Raw genomic sequence first — 20,913 nt, forward strand, 5'->3', positions numbered from 1 at the left:
ATTTCTCATTTTCTCCTGCCTTGCAAGAAACATTGTGGGCATTTAAACATTTCAGCATTACAAACAGCACCTCACTAAGGTAAAGGTACCCCTGACCATTAGGTCCAGTCGTGGCCGGCTCTGGGGTTGCGGTGCTCATCTCGCTTTCTTGGCCGAGGGAGCCGGCGTACAGCTTCCGGGTCATGTGGCCAGCATGACTAAGCCACTTCTGGCGAACCAGAGCAGCACATGGAAACGCCATTTACCTTCCCACTGAAGCGGTACCTATTTATCTACTTGCACTTTGATGTGCTTTCGAACTGCTAGGTTAGCAGGAGCAGGGACCGAGCAATAGGAGCTCACCCTGTCGCAGGAATTTGAACCGCCGACCTTCTGATCGGCAAGTCCTAGACTCTGTGGTTTAACCCACAGTGCCACCCGCGTCCCTTGAAAAAGTGTCTTACTTTGGGTTAAATGATCAGGGATGATGGGAACTGTACTCCAGTAGCATCTGAAGGGTCAAATGTTAGTCAGCCTTGCAGTTAATGATAGAGGTAAAGGTAAAGGACGGGTGGTGCTGTGGTCTAAACCACTGAGCCTCTTGGGCTTGCTGATCGGAAGGTCAGTGGTTCGAATCCCTTCAACGGAGTGAGCTCCCATTGCTCTGTCCCAAAACCTGCCAACCTAGCAGTTAGTAAGCATGCCAGTGCAAGTAGATAAATAGGTACCACTGTGGCAGGAAGGTAAATGGCGTTTCTGTGCACTCTGGTTTCCGTCATGGTGTCCCGTTGCGCCAGAAGCAGTTTAGTCATGCTGGCCACATGACCTGGAAAGCTGTCTGTGGACAAACGCCGGCACCCACGGCCTGAAAGTGAGATGAGCGCCACAACCCCATAGCCACCTTTGACTGGACTTAAATGTCCAGGGCTCCTTTACCTATTACCTATTAACTTTAATGAGAGAACAGAAAGCAATTCTCTTACTGTCTGAAGAAGCCATTCTACTATCTGAAGCTTGTAACACTTTTCATGTTGTAAGCCTCTGAATTTTAATATATTTCATTTTGTTTTATGTGATTCCCTGTATTGCAGGGGTTAGACCAGATGTCCATTGGAGTCTCTTCCAACTCTACAATCCTATGATGCTATGATCCCTATTTTTCAAACCTTTTTTCACCCATGGCAACAGCAACCAGTTCAGTAAACAATGACCTGATGGTGGCAAACACAATTCTTTCTTTCACACAATTCCTAGAAATTTAGGAGCAACTTCTAGTCTGTGTCTACCACCTAGTCTGTGCAACTTCTAGGCTGTGTCTACCCCCCAAACAAAGGACTCGGTCGATTATTATCCATTAGTATAAATGCTTCATTTATCTTGCAACAAGGACAAGCAAGGATTGAGCCAGCACTGTGAAAACGGGGGGGGGGGGGGGGGAGAATTGCCTTCCAGTTATGCTTATCCACTCTTTAAATGTTGATACATGGAATTATTCCCTTCTTTAGCAAAATTCTTGGACGCAGCTCCAATACAAGCCTGTTGCACCAAGATCTGTTGCACATCAGCGCTAAACTTTTCGACAACGGCAGACGTGCCAAGAATTAAACGGTTGCCAGAGGGTGTGATTTCCACAAAGGCGCGTCAACCAACAGCTTAAGACAAGGAGTCACCTGGAGCTTTTAAAAATCCAGTTACTTCTCTCACTCTCTCTGTCTTTTATTTTGTTTGTTTTTATTGGGAAAGCTCAGAAGTTGCCATGGAGAAGCGTTACTGACCTTCAGAGGCGAGATGTGCGATTGCAGGACGTATCCGTGGACATTTTCTATCTGCGATAAATTCTTTTCAGAAACGTGAACTAGTTCTGGCCCTCTCACTTCGTGAGTTAAGCGAGGTAAAGTATGGTCGTGTGGAGCATCCTCATCTTGGTAGCGATACTTCTGGGAGGCAAAAGGGGGGGGGAGGGAGAATATTAAGGAACGGTGAAATAGGGATGGGTGAATCTGCCAGCTTTGGCTTCTGACAGTTTCTCATTTTTGCCTTCTTAAGTTCAGTTCAGTTCTCCACTTTTCCACATTGGTGTGCTATTTGTTTTTATTTAAAAAAAGAACAAATCCACAAATTTCTCCTTATACACACATTTTTGCATGGACTTAGCCTAAAGTACACATTTTTACAAAGCAATTTCTCCCCTGACACAATACGTTTTTTGCATGTTATTTTCACGAATGTATTTTTATTTTATTTTTTTAAAAAAATCACACCTCACCCTAGTATATGCAGTGTTGCAGCTAGAGAACCGTATTGCAAAATTCGGAAGTGTACGGATTTTGAAGGACGGCTGCTTTTTTGACCACACGTTTTCAGAAAGTGCAGATTAGGTACGTTCACCTTTAAACGTGAATTGAACTGAATTTCTCCCTCAACCCTACTGTGAATTTTACATTCGGAATTGTGACCTTCCTAAGGAGAAGACAAATGTGGTTAGGACCAAAAGCACCTTCTGAGCTCCATGTTGGTACAACACAGTTCCACCAGCTCTTAAAAGGCTTAACAAGGCCTGCTATATGATCTAAAGTGTATCGGGAGGTTCTCCCAAGAAGTGAAAGCGAGAGATATGGGATTTGGAAAGTAGTACACACTTCCATACAGGTTTCCACCAAGCCTAGTTCTTTTCTTGCAGACCCCCCGAGGCCAATCTCTCAACTCTTGAACTTAGGTCTCTTATCGCTGCACTACTGCCGTGTGAAACACAGTCTCACCACTTGGGGCTCCACCATCTTCTGCTTTGTGTCTCTGATTGGGACTGAAAAACCAGGGAGAATGTCAAGCTCCTGGCAGGCCATGACACACGGCTGCTGAGATATATCCAGCTTTGCGATTCACAAGTGATGCAAGATCTGCCTTAGGAACTGCCTGCCCTTTCTTCCCTAATTAACTGCAGTTGGGCAAAAGCCCTTGCCCCTCCATGCACGCACACGCACACACACACACACACACACACACACACACTCATTGCTTCACATCTTCACAAAAGAGCAGGTGGATGATGAACGATTGGTATCTGAAGAAGTGTGCATGCACACGAAAGCTTATACCAAGAACAAACTTAGTTGGTCTCTAAGGTGTTACTGGACATTTTTAATATATATATATAATTTCGACTGCATCAGACCAACACGGCTACCTGCTTGGATTGCAAATCAGCGCCTACTACCAACAAGGCACTGTATGCTGTTGCCAACCCACAACAGATGATACTCGAACGGAGGAGTATGGATTGTGCCACTGTGAGCGGTTAAAATAAAAATGTGCCCATCTTTTTTAAAAAGAAGAAGAAGAAGAAGAAGAAGAAGAAGAAGAAGAAGAAGAAGAAGAAGAAGAAGAAGCAGCAGCAGCAGCAACACACAGAGAGAGGGGGGGGGGGAGAGAGAGAAATCTCAGGTGAAACAAAAATTAAATTAAATTAAAAAATTGCCCAGTGGCACCTTAGAGACCAACTAAGTTTCTTCTGGGTAATTTATTTTGACTGTGTCAGACCAACACAGCTCCCTCCCTGAATATAGAAATCTCAGTGTTTGTTTAAGGTTGCTAAATGGAAGGATCAATGCTGCAGGTCACAGCATTGTCTCAGATCCTTTCGGAAGTACAGTTGCAGGCTGAGAGCTGTTGTGGTTTTCTTTAAAACAATGTCAACAAAGCAGGAAAGAAAGACAGCGAAGTTCCCCCAGTTAAAGCAAATTCAGGATTTTTAAAAGAAAGACATTAACACGAATTTCTTGAATCAGCTTTCAGGGGGAAGAAAGGGAGCTACCTTATTCCAAACCAGACCCATTGGTCCATCTAGCTCAGAAGCTCCTGGGAATTTCAGGTGAGATTTTCTCTCAGCCCTTTCTGAAGATGTCATGGATGGAAACCAGGGCTTTTCTGCATGCCAGGCAGAGGTTCTGCAATAATTAAACTGCATTCAACAGGGTCGTTGTTGTTTTATCAGCAGTTTGATGAGCCATATGAGGAACGCTTTTGGGGTACAGAAGACGAAGAAGAAGAAGAAGAAGAAGAAGAAGAAGAGGAGGAGGAGGAGGAGTTTGGATTTGATATCCCGCTTTATCACTACCCGAAGGAGTCTCAAAGCGGCTAACATTCTCCTTTCCCTTCCTCCCCCACAACAAACACTCTGTGAGGTGAGTGGGGCTGAGAGACTTCAGAGAAGTGTGACTATCCCAAGGTCACCCAGCAGCTGCAGGTGGAGGAGCGGAGACACGAACCCGGTTCCCCAGATTACGAGACTACCGCTCTTAACCACTACACCACACTGGCTCTCGTTAACTGAAAGTTAAAGAGAAAGCCTGTGAGGTGGAAGGTCCCAAGTGCTTCAGAATTTCATTGTAATGTTATGGCTGATTTCGGAGCTCTTGGCTGAAAACCAGGATTCTCTTCTTAGAACAGCACAAAACAGATGACAAATCGCTATTGCAGCCATACCTTGGTTGTCGAATGGAATCCATTCCAGAAGTCAGTTCGACTTCCGAAAACATTCGAAAACCAAGGTGCAGCTTCCGATTGGATGCAGGAGTTTCCTGCACTCAATTGGAAGCCGTTCGGGTACCAACAAACGTTTGCAAACCAGAACACTCACTTCCAGGTTTGCGGCGCTCGGGAGCCAAAACGTATGCGTACCAAGACGTTCAAGAACCAAGGTATGACTGTAGTTTCAATGGAGCACCACATTCAAAAGCATAATGCCAGAATCAGGACAGAGGGCGGTTGCTGTCCTTTTCTGATCGCTGGGCTTGCTGGAGGCATGTGGCTGGCAGCTATTAGCAGCAAGATGCTTGTCTGAATGGACCTCTGATCTGATCTGCAAAGTTCTTCTTCTGTTCAATGTCCCAGTGTGTCTTTAAGGCTGCACAAAGATTGCAATGTCCTCCTGCCTGCTTTCCACTTTCACTCTACCTCAGTGTAGTTGAAGCTTCGAAACACAAGATGGCAGAACAACCATCGTCTTGAAGGGTGCCTACGGTTGGCCTGATTCGATTCTATAAATAAAAGCCTGCTGAGCTAGGAAGGTAGAATCAGTACAAGCCCTGCCTGCAATAAACCTTGGGTTGACTTTTTATTATTATTTCCACTAGCTCAATGGGTATGTGCTTGTGGGTGTGGGTGTTTGTATTTTAAAGGCTGCGGCTTCTTCAATAAAAGCACTTTATGTGAACAGTCAATCATATCTGGAGGCAGCCAAAAGAATTCTAACAACGCATTAGAAGCACCTAGTGTGATTGCACCGCTGTGATTCTAATTGATTTCCCTGAAAGTTAGCATCATCAAAGTTGGATCAGTTCTGTGGGCCTTCCAGAACCAGCACCTCAGCTTTTGCCCCCTACCAAAGCCCTACAGTGGCAGGATATGTCCCAAGTATTTTCTTCCTATCTAACTTAAAATAACAATAATAATAATGTTATAAGAAAAAATGCTCCTTTTCCCTTATGGGGTGGTATTATTATTATTATTATTATTATTATTATTATTATTATTATTACAGTGGTGCCTCGCAAGACGAAATTAATCTGTTCCGCGAGTCTCTTCGTCTTGCGGTTTTTTCGTCTTGCGAACCACGGCTATTAGCGGCTTAGCGGCTTAGCGGCTATTAGCGGCTTAGCGGCTATTAGCGGCTTAGCGGCTATTAACGGCTTAGCGGCTTTAAGAAAAAGGAAACAAACTCGCAAGAACTCGCAAGACGTTTCGTCTTGCGAAGCAAGCCCATAGGGAAATTTGTCTTGCGGAACGACTCAAAAAACGGAAAACCCTTTCGTCTAGCGAGTTTTTCGTCTTGCGAGGCATTCGTCTTGCGGTGCACCACTGTATTAATTTTATTTCTATACCACCCTATACCCGAAAGTCTTAGGGTGGTTCACATTAAAATCAGGGCAGTTCACATTAAGAGCCCATATAGAGTCCTTATGTAGTTTCTATATCGGTAGGAGAAAATAATAGAGGCCAACCAGAGAATATTGAGAAGGAAAGGAAAGGAAAGGAAAGGAAAGGAAAGGAAAGGAAAGGAAAGGAAAGGAAAGGAAAGGAAAGGAAAGCTGCCTGAAAGCCTGATCTTTATTAAACTGTTGCAACAGGGTGCTCAAACGCCCCCCCAAAACAGGAGGGAGGAGGAACCCAGAACATTGGGGTGCAAGCTCTTATATAGACTTTTGAAATTGCCCACCCTGTAGCCCAAGACCACCACCCCTGAAACATCATACATACATCACAGAAGGGGGGGGTCAACAGACGAGGAGGCGGTCTACAGCAGAAAACCTGTTTGCCAGGGCACCTGATAATGGTCACTGATTGCATTACCTGGGCAGTCTGGCCATTCTTTTGTGATGGTAAATACTCAGTTCCTGAATCCAGGTCACAGGCTCACCCTATTCATACACAAGTACACCCTTAAGACAGGATTTGTGAGCAAAGAGACAATGGGGAGGTTTCCCCATTTCCTTCCTCCTTGCAGAGAAATATTTGAGATCAATTTGGGAGAGTCAAAATGGCTTGAGGATTGTTCTCCTGTACTATATCAGACACGTGGTTTACAGTGGTACCTCGGGTTAAGAACTTAATTCATTCTGGAGGTCCGTTCTTAACCTGAAACTGTTCTTAACCTGAAGCACCACTTTAGCTAATAGGGCCTCCCGCTGCCGCACGATTTCTCTTCTCATCCTGAAGCAAAGTTCTTAACCCGAGGTACTGTTTCTGGGTTAGTGGAGTATGTAACCTGAAGCTTCTGTAACCTGAAGCGTCTGTAACCCGTCTGTAATGCGAGGTACCACTGTATATACTTATGTATGTGTTTGCCTGGTACATTTATGAACATTTATTTTCTCTCTTAGACCTTATAATTCTCATAGCAAATATTGATCCCACATTTCAGGCAATTCACAAGAGCAATTCAAATTGCTCTCGGATTACTCAAAAGAAGACACAATCAGGAAAAGCATGAGTATTAATTAACCATTTACCATGGTTAAGAAAACAACAGTGAAATAATCAGTTCCCTGTGCTCCGGGGGGGCATTTCAGCATCTGTCTTACCCTAACCTTCCTTAAGTGCTTTTCAAATCTGAGACTTCTTTCAAAAGCAATTTGTGATACAGCGTTGGAGATAAGAGAGATATGTCTCTTCCCCAACACAAGTCACAACCAAAACACAAATTTAAAAGTCCTGAATGAGTGCATTATCTGCCTATCAATGTATATTTATGCAGATGTAAGGGGAACGCCCAGGGACAAGGGTGGTGCTGTGGATTAAACCACAGAGCCTAGGACTTGCTGATCAGAAGGTTGGCAGTTTGAATCCCCATGATGGGGTGAGCTCCCGTTGCTCGGTCCCTGCTCCTGCCAACCTAGCAGTTCGAAAGCATGTCATAGAGCAAGTAGATAAATAGGTACCGCTCCAGCGGGAAGGTAAACGGTGTTTCCGTGCGCTGCTCTAGTTCGCCAGAAACAGCTTAGTCATGCTGGCCACATGACCCGGAAGCTGTACGCCGGCTCCCTCGGCCAATAAAGCGAGATGAGCGCCGCAACCCCAGAGTCGGCCACGACTGGACCTAATGGTCAGGGGTCCCTTAACCTTTACCTTTAGGGAACGCCCAATCCCAAAATGCTTGCCATTTTGTTCTGAAGTAATTCAGAAGTAAGCTTCTCTCCACTCCCACAACAGCACTGGCAACACTGCATACCAAACTACAGGCAAGTTCAGTTTAGCAATAATCTGGAACCCCTAATTTTTATCTTTATTTTGCTGGTCAAATAAAAAATCATTTACTTCCCTAGAAATTCCTCCATGTACAATTTTACCCATGTACAACTTTCTACCTTTGCCACAGAGTCTGTTTCTTTGAGGAGAATTTGGTCACAAGCCAAAAAAATTGAACATTTTAGAGACTTATTTTCCCCATACTAGTTGTTTCAAGAGTTCAACATTGGCTAAAACCCTGAGATAATTACCTATCTTGTAATAATTGTTGAATTTCCATGTTTATTGAAAATGGGCAAGTTGTAAATACTTGTTCTGTTTGCATTATTGCATTATAAATTAGGGGGTAAAGTAATTTATCTATTGCCGGTCTGATGAATTTGGGCCATTATCTGCAAAGATACCTAATTTGCTTACTACAGATCCAATCTCTTTCTCTGCTGGAAAAGTTATTACAAGTTCCAGAGATGTGCTTTTTCTCTATTTATCAAAGGCTTTCAAAAAGGAAAAAAAGGTGCAATTATAGCAACTTTTCCTGAATACACAAAATGCTAAGAGCTTTGAACAAAGCAAAGTGGGGTAGGGCTGTTATTTCAGTGACCTTGCTTGCCATTTAGCTTCCCCCCCCAAAAAAAAATTTAATCTGATCCTGTGTGCTGCTTTTCAAATGGGAAGTTTGCCATTTAAGAATAACAGTGATATAAATCATAGCAGCGAAACCATAGAGGGAAGTGTAACACACTAGCACAACCATAATAAGGATGACTTCTGCTAATGAACACGGGGGGAGGTGGTTTTTGCTAATTCATGCCTCCCCACACCCCTAAAATGAAACTTTCATTTAAAGGTTTAAATGTTACACTAAATTCAGGTTATGTTTTCTACGACTCTAGGGACTCAGCTAGATTGGTAAAGAAAAAGCACTTTACAGTGGTACCTCGGGATGCGATCGGGATCCGTTCCGGAGCCCTGTTCGCTTCCAGAAGCAAACATAACTAGCGACAGCACGTCTGCGCACGCATGCGTCGCTTTCCGCCGCCTCTGTGCATGCGCGTGACGTCATTTTGAGCATCCACGCATGCGTGAGCGGCAAAACCCGGAAGTAACGCGCTCCGTTACTTCTGGGTTGCCGCAGAGCGCAACTCGAACGCGCTCAACATGAAGCATATTCAGCCCGAGGTATGACTGTATATGCGTTGTATATGCAATATAACACTGTGACAACAGGTGGCGCTGCCGAGTCCCGTCTTTCACTACCGGATTTCCCTGTATGAGTTTACAACATGTTTAACTGAATCACTTCTTTGACATGTCTAGATCCAGCCCATGTCTTAATGCTAAATACCCTTAATACTAGAAAGGCGTATTTTCATCGCATCTTCCATTTCAATACTAGACAGTACATAACAGGAGAATATTGATACATATTTCTAAGAGCAAGAGAATATAGTGTGACAACCAAGGTATTGGCAACTTTTTCAATAAACCCTAGAAGACGCCTTTTTACAACAGCCCAATTTTTCTTTTTAACAGTGTAATACAATTTCTTTAATACAAAATCCACACAATATCTAACATATCACTAATAATAATAATAATAATAATAATAATAATAATAATAATAATAACAATAATAATAATTTATTTATACCCCGCCCATCTGGCTGGGCCTCCCCAGCCACGCTGGGCGGCTTCCATAGAAACACTTTGAATTGTGCTCAGAAACGTACTGGGAGCCAATGTAGGTCTTTCAAGACCAGTGTTATATGGTCTCGGCGGCCGCCCCCAGTCACCAGTCTAGCTGCCGCATTCTGGATTAGTTGTAGTTTCCGAGTCACCTTCAAAGGTAGCCCCACGTAGAGCGCATTGCAGTAGTCCAAGCGGGAGATAACCAGAGCATGCACCCTCTGGCGAGACAGTCCACAGGCAGATAGGGTCTCAGCCTGTTTACCAGATGGAGCAGGTAAACAGCTGACCTGGACACAGATTTGACCTGTGCCTCCATGGACAGCTGTGAGTCCAAAATGACTCCCAGGCTGCGCACCTGGTCCTTCAGGGGCACAGTTACCCCATTCAGGACCAGGGAATCCTCCACACCTGCCCACCTCCTGTTCCCCCAAAACAGTACTTCTGTCTTGTCAGGATTCAAACCTCAATTTTTAATCACATAAGCAATATGCAAAAGTTGTGTCTTCTGCATAACAAAGAAAAAAACTGTTGCAACTTGCCTTTTCCTTTCCAACCTTTTTTTTTAAAAAAAATAGTTTTGATTATCCAAGGCATGTTGCCCAGTATTCTTTCCGAAACTCCCGCCCCCCCAGCAAACAAATAAAAAAACCCTCTCTCTTTTCCCCTTCACCAGGGGGCAGGATAGCAGTAAGAAAAACCGGTGACTTTCCCACTTTACAACCAAGGTACAGTCACCCAGAATGAAAGTCTCTGGACCTATTTGTCTGAACTGTGACAGGTTTCTTGTCTGGGGCACCTCCTTAAACCGAACAGATTTTCAAACTGATCTCCCACAAAAAAATTAGCAAGGGAATGTGTTTTTGTTGTTGTTTTTCCAACCTGGTCTATCTAGTCTATCTTTCTGAAATGTGTTAAGACTTCATCCCCTCAGAACGGGAAGCCATGCCTGCAATTTGCATCCAATACTGGTAGAAAATTAAGGAGTTAATTAAGGGGGGGAGGAGCTTTAAAGGTTCCCTGTACATACATACACACACTGGAAGGATTTATGGGATGTGTCGAAGGTTTAATCCACTCTGGCTTTGCCTGCAGATTTCATGCAAAATGCAAAGTTATAGCTATGTTTAATTGTAATGGGGGAGTGAAAAGGAGCTTTGGGTTGAACATTTGTACCTAGATAATGAATCAAATTAAAACAACACAGAATGGATTTGAAACAGATTGCGCTAGATTAAAATGCTACGGATACAGAGTGAAATGACGGGTTGCTGCACATCTCTAATTTCACCCTTCCCTATATAACAATGAGCGGCTGCTTGGAACATTCCTTTGCCACAAAGAATTCCACAAAATAAGTGTCCTGGGGGACAAAGTGTTCAAGCTATACTTCATGGCAGGGGCAAGAAAACCTTTGGCCAACCAGATGTTACTGGACTACAAGTCCCATCATCCCTGATCATTGGCCATGCTCTCTGGGGCTGATGGGAGTTTGAGTCCAACAGCATCAAGAAGGCCAGAGGTTTCCGCCCACGCCTGCCTATAGGGCTTGTGTGTATCTATGCCATGTATCTAACCCATGGAAATAGAGAGTGTTTCAAAGAAGGGGCTGTCACCTCTGAAGAAATTGAAGCTGACAATTTTAAAACACTACAGTCACTTGAGACCTACTGCACTACCAAGAGCAAAAGATGTAATCATAATTGTGCCGGTTCCATGCAAACCATTAAATTGGCCCAAAGAGGACATGGGTGGGCTGGTGCCAACTTTAGAAAGCTAAAAATCATAAAGGCACACAGAGAGAGGCAATTTCCATTCGGCAAAAATAGTGCCGTTCTCAACAGCAGAACGTGAAACTTAATAATAAATCACTCCAGGAAAAGGCGTAGGACATATATAAATACCAAATGTTATTATCGTTACTGTTATTCTGCTAGCAGCAACAGAGCTAAGTTATATTATATATTTCATAAAGATATGATGAAAAGCCCCTTTGCCCCCACACCCACAAAGGAAGATTCATGAGGACAAAGCATTAGGATAAAGGTTATATTTGTTAATATAACAACTTGGAGGAACTGCAAACCAAATTAACCAAATTCATAAAGTCTGGTGAGGATCTTAGCTGGTTGGGAAGCATCCTTCCAGACCCCTGGGAATGGGATTTCCTGCAGAGGAAATTATATAAACTTGGTGTATCAGGGGAATGCTGTGGATATAGTGTACAGTGGTACCTCAGGTTAAGAACTTAATTCGTTCTGGAGGTCCGTTCTTAACCTGAAACTGTTCTTAACCTGAGGTACCACTTTAGCTGCCACGCCACTGCCACGCAATTTCTGTTCTCATCCTGAAGCAAAGTTCTTAACTCAAGGTACTATTTCTGGGTTAGCGGAGTCTGTAACCTGAAGTGTCTGTAACCTGAAGCATCTGTAACCCAAGGTACCACTGTATCTTGATTTCAGTATGGAACGTGTGCAGAGGAGGGCAACCAAGATGGTTGAGGGTCTGTAAGCAAAGCCTTATGAGGAAGGGTTGAGGGAGTTGGGTATGTTTTGCCTGGAAAAGATGAGGTTGAGAGGAAATATGACAGCCACCTTCAAATATCTCAAGGGCTGCCACATGGAAGATGGAACAAGCTTGTTTTCTCCTGCTGTGGAGGGTTGGACTCGAACCAACGGACTGAAGTTACAAGAAATGAGGTTCCTCCCAAACACTGGAGAACTTTCTGACGGTAAGAGTTGTTTAACAGTGAAACGGACTCCCTCAGAAGGTGGTGGACTCTCCTTCCTTGGAGGTTTATAAGCAGAGTTAGATATTTTCATTGAGATTAGTGCATCACAGGGGGTTGGGCTAGCAGCAGGCTTATAAAGACAGGCTCAAACCCTTCCAGCAGTGGCCATCACAAACCTGGGAGCAAACTCCTGAGTCAACTTCGAAGAAGAGGGGAGAGGGAGGGAGGGCAAACCTGCCCCTGCTGTAAGAGCAGGAACAACATTCCTGTATGGAAGGTCAGCGGTTTAGCAGATCTGTTCTATGATATTCTTCTTGGGAGAAAAGCAGTAACAAACCTAGACAGCAACTTAAAAAGCAGAGACATCACCTTGCCAACAAAGGTCCGTATAGTTAAAGCTATGGCTTTCCCAGTAGTGATGTATGGAAGTGAGAGCTGGACCATAAAGAAGGCTGATCGCCGAAGAATTGATGCTTTTGAATTATGGTGCTGGAGGAGACTCTTGAGAGTCCCGTGGACTGCAAGAAGATCAAACCTCTCCATTCTGAAGGAAATCAGCCCTGAGTGCTCACTGGAAGGACAGATCCTGAAGCTGAGGCTCCAATACTTTGGCCACCTCATGAGAAGAGAAGACTCCCTGGAAAAGACCCTGATGCTGGGAAAGATGGAGGGCACAAGGAGAAGGGGACGACAGAGGACGAGATGGTTGGACAGTGTTCTTGAAGCTACCAGCATGAGTTTGACCAAACTGTGGGAGGCAGTGGAAGACAGGAGTACCTGGCGTGCTCTGGTCCATGGGGTCACGAAGAGTCGGACACGACTAAACAACTAAACAAAAGTTCTATGATATTTACCTTGCTCGTGGCAAAATTTATCTTGGGGGTAATAGGAATTAGAAATCAGCATGCTCTGGATGAAACCTAGTGACTGCCTTGGAATGTTTCCCCTGTATTCCTGCTATATTTTGCTTTCCAAACTGTTTTTGTAGGTCTTTGGGCCGTAATAAAGAATGTCTCCCTCTGTGTATGTTCTAGACACAGCAAACCAGACTTATCTTTAAGGCTGAGCCCAGGATATTTTCCAACCTGAGGCGACAGAAAAGATGGTGCTTCCCCACCCTTTCCCAAGACTTTCACTGCAACATCAGTAAGAGGACATCACCCACACCTGAGGGCATCAGGCTAGCTTAGGGTGCAGAGGTCAGCACAGCACACCCAGCTCTGCCCTCTAACTCGCACCTTGCTGCTGCTCCTGGCTTCCCAGCACCTACAGTCTCTGGGTGCTACTCCACCCAATTGGAAGGCCAGCCCTGATTATCTTTGCAGAATTTTAGAAAAGCTCCTGGGTAGATCAGTTTGGGATTAGTGGCCCAGCACTGGGGCAGGGTGGGACGCGGGTGGCGCTGTGGGTTAAACCACAGAGCCTAGGACTTGCTAATCAGAAGGTCGGCGGTTCGAATCCCCACAACGGGGTGAGTTCCCGTTGCTTGGTACCTGCTCCTGCCCACGTAGCAGTTCGAAAGCACACCAGTGCAAGTAGATAAATAGGTACCGCTCCGGCGGGAAGGTAAAAAGTGTTTCTGTGCGCTGCTCTGGTTCGCCAGAAGCAGCTTAGTCATGCTGGCCACATGACCCGGAAGCTGTACGCCGGCTCCCTGAGCGCCGCAACCCCAGAGTCGGTCACAACTGGACTTAATGGTCAGGGGTCCCTTTACCTTTACTGGGGCAGGGAACCTGTAGCTCACTCAATATTTGCTAGACCACAGTTCCCATCATGTGTTGTCATTAGCCATGACTGGAGCTGATGGGAGTTGGAGTCTAACCACATCAGGATGGCTGCAGGTTGCCTGCCCCTAGTTTAGTTTATTAGCTCTTGGGGGGAGGGAGGTGGGAGCAGCAGCATACAACCTGGATATTTCTGAGGAACTATGCACCATTTATCCTGCAAAGACAGGCGTGGAGAAGCATTCAGGTATCAAGCAGGAGCTTAACAGACCATATTTGCATATGAATTCTAGCCTTAAAGTGAAACAACAGAGAGATGAATTCATAGTTCTTTAAAACATCTTTTTTCCAAAAAAGCTTGGAACTGACTAGGTTCCGCTCCCACTTCCACTTCAGAGAGGGCTCTAATCTGCATGAATTCTTTGCATGGATTCAGAGACTCAATGGAGGAACGTTAACAATTTTATATAATTGCCACACATAGGTAATCAGCACACATTATGCCGCTGAGATAATTAGAAGGGGGCTGGCTGCTGTCATGCCAAGACCATCAGCAATGTGCCATTGGAATTCTTGGGAAAGCGAAGCCGCAAAGGTTTTGCTCAGAGATAAATCGGGTTCCTCTTCAGACAATGCACACAAAAATAAAATTTTAAAATCCAGCCTCATGCCAGGTGCGCCTCGCTGGTCTTTCCACCAGAACTATGATTTGTAGGACAAAGCTGACTAGGATCAATAATCTGGACAAGGCATTGGTTGGTGCAAATCTAATCCATTTGTGAAATTTGCCTGATGCCTTCTCATCTCTTGGCCTTCCTCTTCCATAGAGTTATTTGTTGAAATAGTTGATAAGCAAATTTTACCGGATAAGATTAATGGTCCATGATCCTATTTTACAAGTGGTGAAGTAGTTTTCCCTGGGACACCCACAAGAAAGACATGAGGCCAGGGACCTCTCCCAGAGTTGCTCTCCAGCTGTGATTTGGGCCCTGTGGTGAACTCCAAAATCATTTCTGAGGTTGTTGTATTTTTTCATGTGGTTGACTTTAGGTTTCAATGTGCAGGGTGAGGAAGGTTGGGCTGGGGAGATTCAGAATATGGTTGTATAGATCCGCCTTACCCAATAGACATTGATGTGACCACTTTGACCTGCAGAACTGGCACTTCTGCAAGTGCCACGCAATGTGTCTTCTGCTATTGTAAAGCACCATTCCTTCAGTGCGGCAGCACTTGTACTTTGGAACTCCCCGTCTAGTGATATTAATGAGGTGCTTCAGACAGCAGTTTAGCTAGCTGTTCTGTGAAGTGCCTCCCCTCCCCTTTAAAGGGGTTGGGGCAAGCCAGGCAAAGGCAACCTCAACTCTCCAGATGTTTTGGGACGACAACTCCCATGATCCCTAGCTAACAGGACCAGTGGTCAGGGATGATGGGAATTGTAGTCCCAAAACATCTGGAGGCCCGAGGTTGCCTATGCCTGGGGTAAGCTGTGAGGAGAGGGGCGCAGAGTGAGCTGTGAGGGATAGGTTGAGGAGGTGGGGTGAAGTGTAAAGGGAGGGGGTTGTCAGAGCGAACAGGGGGTCTGCAGCCTCCAGCTAGTGTAAAACGACAACAACAACCTAGTAAATTACATGGAGGTGGGCTGGCAAATTTAAGGTAGCTATCTTGCCCACCTGTGTGTTGTGAACTGGCAAGGTGACGAGGAGCAGGAGAGGAGGACAAGGATTCTGGTGAGGGTTGTAGCCAGCACTGGGACACACCGGGGCAAACGGGGTGAAGAAAGAAGAACTCACTGGTTGACGGAGGATGACGAAGGCATGGGGGTCAACGCACGGGAAGCAGAGCAGCAGAACCCATCACCCGAGCCAGAAAGGCCCCTGTCTCCACAAATACAGTAAGCCCTGAGGGGAAGGGAGCAGCCAGAGTGGTGCTCTGGGAAGTTGAGGCAGGCAAGGGCCCCAAACCCAGCTGGCCAGGTGGAGCTCGTTGGCTCTGTGAGGAGGGGTGTGATTCCTCAGCTGGAGTAGGCTCAGGACAGGTGAGGGTCATCTGCCTCATCAAGCACAGGTGCTGCAATCAGCATGCAAAAGGGCAGCAGAGATGAGGTGCTGTGTCTGCTCAACTGCCCATGCTTGCATGTTCCTGGACCTCAACGGGAGTGTTCTTCGGGTTTGACTCTGGACTGTATCCTGACTGCTGGACTTGGCTTACTTGTACTGACCCCAGACTCTGTTTCCAGATCTTTGGACTTTGTGCCAATTGACCTTTGAACTTTGGATTTGTCACACTGGCTTGCTGCCTGGTAGGCCAGGGTTTCAATGATGCCCTGGTAGGAATACAAGGGGCTTCCAAATTTTCACAAGTTGGCAGAAACTTCACACTTGCCCTTTGTGAGCTTCCAAAGGCACCCTGTTAACTGGCAGAGAGACAAGACCCACATCACTGCTTTTTGTAACCTACTGCATTTTTTGTGATTTAAAGAAGTGCAAAAGCTGTGGAGGACAATTAAGAGTAGGGAGAACACATCACTTCTTTCCTCGTGGTAGCACCAGACAATTAAACAGCCTCTCTGTGAAACATGGTGGTGACCTTGTCTCCTCGCGACAATACATAAAGGACCCTACATTGGCACAGAAAAGGCCGTTAACCTCCCACACCCGACCCGCCGATGCGCTCAGTCATGAAATTCCGAAGGCGCCAAGATTACGTGAAGATCATTTGATCTAAAATTAGGAAGACCAGAAAGAAAGGAAAGGCGACAAGAGGGAACAGTGTGCTAGTTTCTCGTGGGTGACCTAATTATGACTCGCATTGGAAGCTGTGCTACGAAGCAATGATATTTCCCAGTTCTGCAACAAGAAGTGTTCGTTCACTCCATTGCATAAGCCTTTTGGCGGTCAGACTGAAAGAGAGGCACGAGGCCTCAGGAAATGAGGAGGGAAACAAAGGATATACTACAGGCAAGGAACCCTGGTTCCTTATCAGTGCAAGAACCCAACATTGGCCATGAGTTACCAACGGTTGCATACTTGTCCAGCACCCCCAATCCAAACCTCATTATTTTCAATCTATCTCCTTTGCAAAGCAACACCTCATTCCTCGTAACGTTTTTTGGTTGTGCTGGAGATCCCTGCAGCAATATCTAATTGGTTAGGATGTCCACTACAGTGGTAACTCGGGATGTGAACGGGATCCGTTCCAGAGCCCCGTTCGCATCCTGAATGGAACGTAAGATGCGATGGCGCGTCTGCGGGTCACGTTTTGCCGCATGCGCGTGACGGCATTTTGAGCATATGTGCATGCAGCGAAACTTCCGGGTTGCCGCGGAGCGCAACCCAAAAGCGCTCAACCTGAAGCACATTCAACTTGAGGTATGACTGTACATTGATGAGTTATTTAATTTTATCAAGCAGCTGAATGCTAAGAAACCAGCAGCAACCCTTACTCACAATCAGGACAGTTTTGAAAGGTTCAATCTGTCACCTTGATTCCAAATGGCATCTAATGATATCTGAACATGATCTTAAACTTGCTGCTTGATCTCAGGAACCATTGTGATCAATTTGGTTATGCTATCTTAAGAGGCATCTGATCTTTTAAAGGTGCGGCCCGCCATTTTGTTTCGAAAACAGATAAATGCCTTGCGCGTGACCTCAGGAACCACCACTCCAAATTTGGTCAAGATAAGAGATCTCTGAATGTATAAGTCTGTAGACAAACAATTTCCCCCCAAAAAATATATTCCCTCTTGCTCTCCATTCTTCTGTATGCATGCACTAGTATCACTCATTTTGCTTCCTGCTTGCTTTTTTTAGCCCTTTGCAAGGTCAGTTCTGTTGTGAGGAGACTGTGCTGGAGACTTAATAATGATGTTCTTCAGATATCAAGTTAACAAATATAGAATTTGAGCACTTCATCTTTAGAGCTGCGTCAGTTTCTGATAAAAGCAGCCATGCACCCTTGGAGGATAGGAACCCACCCACCTCCTGCCAGGCTTCTTCCTGTCAGGAAGATACAAAAACAAAACAAAACTCTTGGCACTCTATTGTCTTTATTGGCTATGCAGCTATGCTGTAACTATCAAAAGAGTTCATCGCAAAGCTTCCACCTAATCAGGTAGGTCAGGTATCTTCAACCTTTTCAGACCCAGATTCCACTTTTAACCTAAACACACTTATGGGGACCCATTTCTTAACCTTTTACCATCTATTTGCATGCTGATAGAGCTCCTCAATGTTGCACAAGAGGAGGTTGCTGGCACTTTTGCTGCACAATAGACTGCAGAATCTGCCACTCGGTACAGGGGTGCCAACTTGAATAATTTATTGGGGAGGGGGCAGATCATCCCTGTCACTGATCCTAGCAACAGAGGTAGCTAGTGCTGGTGAAATTGTTTATAACCCCCCCTCACCCCACTTTTTATCCCCTAAACAGCTCTGTGATGTTGACTAATTTCAGAAACAGTGTCTGCTCCAGGGATACTCTGAATTCTTAAAGCTAAAAAGGGACTTGAACCCAGAGTTTCCAGGCATCTGTTTGCCTCCCTGCCTCCCACCCAAAATCAACAAGGGCTGGCTGCAAAATTATGCATTTGCTTGCTTGGGCATATTTTTAGTACCCGCCTTATTTCTGTGAAAGTAAGTTGTTCTAAATTGCTTTTATAATTGTTGTATCCCCACCCTGGGACCTTGGGGTAAAGGTGGGGAGCTTTGCTCTGAATTAGGTGCTCCTGGTATGTTTATGGGACACGGGTGGTGCTGTTGTGTAAACCACTGAGTCTAGGGCTTGCCGATCGGAAGGTCAGCGGTTTGAATCCCCACGACGGGGTGAGCTCCCATTGCTCGGTCCCTGCTCCTGCCCACCTAGCAGTTCGAAAGCACATCAAAGTGCAAGTAGATAAATAGGTACCGCTCCGGCGGGAAGGTAAATGGTGTTTCCGTGTGCTGCTCTGGTTCGCCAGAAGCGGCTTAGTCATGCTGGCCACACAACCCGGAAAAACTGTCTGCGGACAAATGTCGGCTCCCTCAGCCAGTAAAGAGAGATGAGTGCCGCAACCCCAGAGTTGTTCGTGACTGGACTTAACTGTCAGGGGTCCTTTACCTTTACTGTGTGTGTGTGTGTGTGTGTGTGTGTGTGTGTGTGTGTGTGTAATGATAAGCAACCAGGAGCCATTCCTTTCTCGTCCAAGCATAGGTCTGTGAACCTGGCTCATGGAGCTAGCAGTCTGCACTGTTTCTCTTTCTCTGCAAGGGCTATAAGAAATTTTTGCCCAATCCCAGCTCTTTTGCCATCCAGCAACCTTTTTACAATGTATGGAAGTGAGAGCTGGACCATAAAGAAGGCTGATTGCCGAAGAATTGATGCTTTTGAATTATGGTGCTGGAGGAGACTCTTGAGAGTCCCATGGACTGCAAGAAGATCAAACCTATCCATTCTGAAGGAAATCAGCCCTGGAAGGACAGATCCTGAAGCTGAGGCACCAATACTTTGGCCACCTCATGAGGAGAGAAGACTCCCTGGAAAAGACCCTGATGTTGGGAAAGATGGAGGGCACAAGGAGAAGGGGACGACAGAGGACGAGATGGTTGGACAGTGATCTCGAAGCTACCAGCATGAGTTTGCCCAAACTGCGGGAGGCAGTGAAAGACAGGAGTGCCTGGCGTGCTCTGGTCCATGTGGTCACAAAGAGTCGGAAACGACTAAACAACAACAACAACAACAACCCTTTTACAAGTTCCTTTACAGGGCTTGTTAGGAAACAAAGTCCAAACATGGAAAAGAAAGGCAGCAGTGCCCATCAACTTTGGGGAGCCCTTGGCAGCGGCGGAGGAAGCGGGGGTGCGGTGGTGTCACCACTGACGGGGGAGTGACAAAATGCCGGGTGGCACTCACCGCAGCACACCCAAGTCATGGATCTCTCCTGGGAGTGACACAGTGGCTTGGGTGCCCGCAGGCTCTGTACTGCCCCAAACGGTCTGCCCACTGCCTCCCCCCCCAGCTGCAGGGCGGCTGAATGGGAGGAGACCTGCGTCCTGCTCCAGCTAGCCCTGCCCCACAGGCAGCGTCCTGCCCCAGCTAGCCCCGCCCCACAGGCAGCTGGCCGCAGCCCCGCAAGTGGCTGACCTCAAATATTGTATTGGTGGGGCCCAGATCCCTTTGGCGCCTATGTCATTAAATGAGTTTCTGCTAGCAAAGCCATTGTGTTTTATTCCTCGGCTGTTCAATATTAAAACTCCCCCTGGCATGAGCAGGCAGAGAATGTTGGTTACAACTCGAAATCTTTCGTACAGTATAAGATGAAGAAATCATCTCTTAAAAGCCAAGCCATGAATGCAGACTTCCAAGTAAGGCTGGGTGTCTGTGTTCTGAATGAAAAGTAGGATGCATGATTGACATTAACGAACTCCAATTTAAGAAAAATGTTTTGACGTTAGGCCTTCCCAGGCACTATTTTATTGAACAAATGACAAAAAAATAATATAAAATGCAGCTCCATTCCCTCACCATCACCCACCACAAAAGCAAAGTGGCAAAACACAGTGATTTGTTGTTTCTTCTAACAGCAACTAATGCCTACAGCTTATGCATTAAACATACAGGAGTACCTGAAAGAACTTTGCAGCCTGCAGCCGAGAAATCAAGTTATAAGTCTACTTTCGGTTCAAGTTCAGAACAGAGAACAGAATAAACAGTGGCATGCAAGCCCGAAGTGCCTGACTTGGCATGTCTGACCCACCAATCTCAATTGTTATTTTTTTTTAAAAAAAAAGATGAGCACTTTCTCCTTATAAAAGTGGATAAAAATTCCTGCAACTGCATCATCACATTACATGTTCTGTGGTTGACCTCTCGCTCTAAAAGTAAAGGTAAAGGTACCCCTGCCCGTACGGGCCAGCTGTGTCCGACTCTGGGGTTGCGTGCTCATCTCGCTCTAGAGGCCGTGAGCCGGCGCCGTCCGAAGACACTTCCGGGTCACGTGGCCAGCGTGACGAAGCTGCAGCTGGCGAGCCAGCACCAGCGCAGCGCACGGAAACGCCGTTTACCTTCCCGCTA

The 20,913-nt window shown here is 45.8% G+C and overlaps 1 protein-coding gene across 20 annotated transcripts in view; it reads right to left on the reverse strand.

Moving 5' to 3' along the window:
* Positions 1 to 20,913, reverse strand: part of DLG2 (discs large MAGUK scaffold protein 2) — a 901,719-nt gene that overhangs the window by 425,256 nt on the left and 455,550 nt on the right. For 14 of the 20 annotated variants that reach the window (XM_077926964.1, XM_028725975.2, XM_028725977.2 and 11 more), the window contains one exon: positions 1,755 to 1,916. The exons of 2 other annotated variants lie outside the window; for them this stretch is intronic. In XM_077926964.1, coding sequence (XP_077783090.1) covers positions 1,755 to 1,916 — 162 coding nt within the window. The remainder of the gene's footprint in view (positions 1 to 1,754; positions 1,917 to 20,913) is intronic. 4 more of the 20 variants (XM_028725972.2, XM_077926965.1, XM_028725988.2 and 1 more) reach the window with 1 other exon arrangement.

This window comes from Podarcis muralis, chromosome 4 (genome assembly GCF_964188315.1).
Source record: "Podarcis muralis chromosome 4, rPodMur119.hap1.1, whole genome shotgun sequence".
Lineage (NCBI taxonomy): Eukaryota > Metazoa > Chordata > Lepidosauria > Squamata > Lacertidae > Podarcis > Podarcis muralis.